The sequence below is a fragment of the Melospiza melodia genome, chromosome 7 (assembly GCF_035770615.1).
Source record: "Melospiza melodia melodia isolate bMelMel2 chromosome 7, bMelMel2.pri, whole genome shotgun sequence".
Taxonomy (NCBI): domain Eukaryota; kingdom Metazoa; phylum Chordata; class Aves; order Passeriformes; family Passerellidae; genus Melospiza; species Melospiza melodia.
In genome coordinates, this window is record NC_086200.1 from 739,390 (window position 1) to 743,284 (window position 3,895).

General features: G+C 48.7%; 1 protein-coding gene across 1 annotated transcript; it reads left to right on the top strand.

Moving 5' to 3' along the window:
• The first annotated feature begins 210 nt into the window (after positions 1-210).
• LOC134420447 (UDP-N-acetylglucosamine transferase subunit ALG13 homolog) lies at positions 211-2,579 on the top strand. Its single transcript, XM_063160620.1, has 5 exons — positions 211-281; positions 692-867; positions 1,045-1,180; positions 2,123-2,135; positions 2,481-2,579. The coding sequence occupies exons 1-5, from the start codon at positions 211-213 to the stop codon at positions 2,577-2,579; spliced, it is 495 nt and encodes a 164-aa protein (XP_063016690.1).
• The last annotated feature ends 1,316 nt before the right edge of the window (positions 2,580-3,895 follow it).

Sequence of the window (3,895 nt, forward strand, 5' to 3'; positions counted from 1 at the left end):
GAAGACACGGTAGGGGACAGGGAGGGACAAGGAGGGACAAGGAAGGAAAAGAAGGGGCAGGAGGGTCAGGGAGGAACAAGGAGGGACAGGGAGGGAAGGAGGCATTCCCACCTGCCCCGTCCCTCCCCTTAGCCCGGCCGCCATTTCGGGAGCTCTGCGGGGGGGCGCGGTGCCCCCTGGCGGCCTCACAGCCGTCCCGTCCCGGTGGCCATGAAGTCCATGTTCGTCACCGTGAGCACCACCAGCTTCGATGAGCTGATCGCCGCGGCCCGCTCCCCGCCTCCCCGCCCGCGCTGCAGGTCAGTCGGCCGAGACACCGACACCGGCCCTGGCCCGGGCCTGCCCTCCCGGGGCTGGCGCCTGTGCGCCGCGGGCTGCCCTGCCCTCCCTGCCACATCCCGGCAGCAGTGCCGGGGCGCCTGAGGGCGCCGTGGCGGTTCAGGGGTGCCCGGCGGAGAAGCATGAAGTGTTGCTTGAGGAAGGGGAGGGACGGCCTGTGGGACGGGGAGGGGGGGGTGATACCGGGGCCGGGGCCGTCTGGAGCTGGGCACAGCCCTCACACAGCCTCTCTATCCCCGCCTCATCCCCTTCGTTCCACCTCTGTCATCCCCCCTTTCTTCTCCATCTCTCTCTCCGTCCCCCCTCCCCACCATCTTCTCCGCCCCCCTTATCGCCTCCATCCCCCGGTGCTGTGCCCGCAGGCGCTGCAGAGCCGCGGGTACCAGAAGCTGGTGCTGCAGGCGGGCTGGGGCTCGCTGCCGCAGCCGCAGCCCAGCAGCAGCCCGGCCGCGGCGGTGGAAGCGTTCCGGTTCAAGGACTCGCTGGCTGAGGAGCTGCAGAGCGCAGACCTGGTCATCAGCCACACACGTACAGCCAGGCTGCTTCTGGGGCTGCGGGAGCTCCGTGGGATGAGGTCTCTCCAGCCCGGGGTGAGCTGGCTGGGAGTGCTGAGCTCCACAGCTGGGTTGTTCAAGAGGCTCCCCTCTTTCAGCAGCGAGTAGGGGGATATTTGATCTCTCACCATGTTTTCTGTTCCTCTTGTAGGTGCTGGTAGCTGGCTGGAGACTCTAGAGAATGGAAAACCACTAATAGTAGTAATAAATGACAAGCTGATGAACCATCAGCTTGAGCTGGCCAAACAGCTGCACAGAGATGGCTGTGTCCTCTACTGTAACTGCAGGTATGGAGCTGCTGGGGCTGTTCCTGCTGGGCAAGAGCATTCAGTCCATGTGACTGCACAGCTGAGAACGCAACAAGGTAATTTACATCCTTCTCTGTCATCTCCATCTGGATATTACATTTTCCAGAGTGAATAGACTAACACTATGTAGAAATTTACCACACTTACCAAGCTTTTTTACCACGATAATTATTTTATTACCACTTATAAATATTTTTTTTCATTTGAGGTAACATATATTTAGATTAAAAAAGAAAAACACTTCAATTCAGGGGATTAATAAAGCAGATATAGATATTATCTGGTTAGTAACTTTAAATACCCCTGTCTTTCAGGTACTCATTCAGGCTGCCCTTTTAACCAAACTTCCTAAATCCACCATACCATCTGACAAGTAGTTTCACAGATCCACTGCCTGTCACTTTAGGAGCAAAATTTAAACTAAACTAACAAAAACACAGAAAAAACCCCCTACCCCACAAGCAAACAATGTGTGAAAAAATCCCACCATCACCAAAACTCCTAGCTCCTTTTTTTAGAGTTCATCCTGACTCCTGTTGGGTTTATTTCTCCTCCTGGTTTTGACTGTATCTTACTGTTTTCTCTTTACTCATGATTGACTCCACTCTAAAAATAAAAGATGACTTTTAAACTGAAGGCAGAAAAAATGTAACGCCCTTTACTTAGTCTGCATCTTGTTCCTTTGCCTTGCAAGCAGAGTTTCCTATGTTTCAGACGAGCTTTCTGAACAGACCAGGCCTGGCATTCATTTAAATTGAGCAAGTTTCCTAAACTTATTATCTTGGTGCTTCTGTCAGCTTTGGAATATTTATTTCTTAGTGTTGGGCAGTGCCAAGCATTCGAGCCTTATTTGCAGCCTGATACTAGCAAGTGACAGATTGATGTAGCTGTTCTTTCTGACCCTTTCTGTGATCAGGGGAGAACTCTTCCATGTGTTCAAATAGGATGGATTTCCTCTTATGGTTTATGGAGCAGAGCCTCAGATCTTGCTCAGTCTCCCAGCACTGCGACCACAGAAGATTAAAAAGTGTCAAAGTTGAGTTTGTCTCAGAAAGCTGATGGAAGTGTGTTCTCAGCAAGGCTCCCTACCAGCCAGTGCTGGCTGGGGCCTGCTGCTCTGGGCATTCTCTTCCTTTCCATACATATCCTTATTTAATATTTCCATGCTAAAGAATTATGTATGGATGCATAGAAAGAAAATTATATTTAAAATTTTCCCATGAGATGGCTATTTCTTTAATTTTTGCTTTTGGTCTGTTTTTACTGCACTCTTGTGGAGACAATGCAGTCAATGAACTTGTCAGCTTTGAAACCTTTTCCTCCTGGACAGCCAGAAAAGTTTGCTTCATTCTTGAATAAAGTTCTTGGGTTACAATAAACAAAACAGAGAAATAAAAAAGTTAGAACAAAATGTGTCATCTCCTCCACTTAAGATCTGCAGCTGGGCCAAACACTCAAAGAAAATTTCATTTAATATTAACTGATATTAGTGTCAAACTCATTCAGCTTTATGCATAAAAGAGTACAATGCCAATAAGGAGGGAGTATGAACTGTCCTGCGGCATGGACAGACATATTTCTGTCATAAAAGCTGCACTGGAATGGGAATTCCACCGATGAGGACAAGTTAAACTACTTCTTTACAGGCATGGCATATGCCTTCTGGTCTCTTGACCTTTTTTGCTAAACACAGGTGGAAATGTGAAATACAACGCTGTGTTTTGTGTCAGGTACAAACAGGCGACGTGTATTTGTGAATGAGAAATGGGTGGACCCACACAATGGGCGAGCTGTGAATTCTATTAATAAGTGAGGAAAATAAAGCATGGAAAAAGGCCTTTGAACCTATCTTTGGTTTGCAATTAACGCTGGTTGATTTAGGAGCATTGGAATTAAGGTGTTAAAGATAAGGCTTTTTGCTTACATTGAATCCATAAAGAGCTCTGCAATAATAATCTTTTGAAGCATAATTTTAGAATATTACTTGTATCCTTGAAACTATAGCTTTGGAATATATAAAAAGGAAATATGCTTATCTCACGCCTTATTGAAGCAGAGAAAAACAGCTTGAGAAAGGAAGATGAACATCACCTGAAGCGTTATGAACAAAAATTCTGCCAATTTTTTTTGTGAGAAAAAGCTTACCATGGTTGCTGCTGGGCTGCTGCTTGTGTTATGGTAATTATGGGTCGTTGTCGTTAATAGTTGGTTTTGTATCAGTAGAAACTCTAGCTGGGGCCAAGTTAATGGCCTTTCTCTGAGACAGTGAAGGGTGGGGACCTCTCAAACAGTGAGGAGAAGAGACTTTGGGGGGGGGGGATATGCAAAATAACTCCAGGACCAGCATGCCATGAGAAGCTACTGCTTCTAGCTTGCTAAAAAAGACCTCAAAACAACAAGCCACCTAAGAGCTGAGAGATTGGAATGATGTCTGGACGTCAGGAACGGAGCCCTGAGCCTGCAGAGATGCTGAACACCGTCGCATTCCCTCTCACCCTGAGCACGGGAGTCGTCCCAATGCCGGGAGCAGGCCAAGAGAGGTGGCAGGATTAACATTGGAAGGGGTCACCATGCCCTAAAGGCTCCCACGAGGACCGGACCCCCCAGCTCTGCCCCTAGTGGACAAAGCTGCGCATATCCTCCTCCTCCAAGTCACCTGGGGAGAGGCGACGGGAAGCTGTAGCCCCTTCCGAG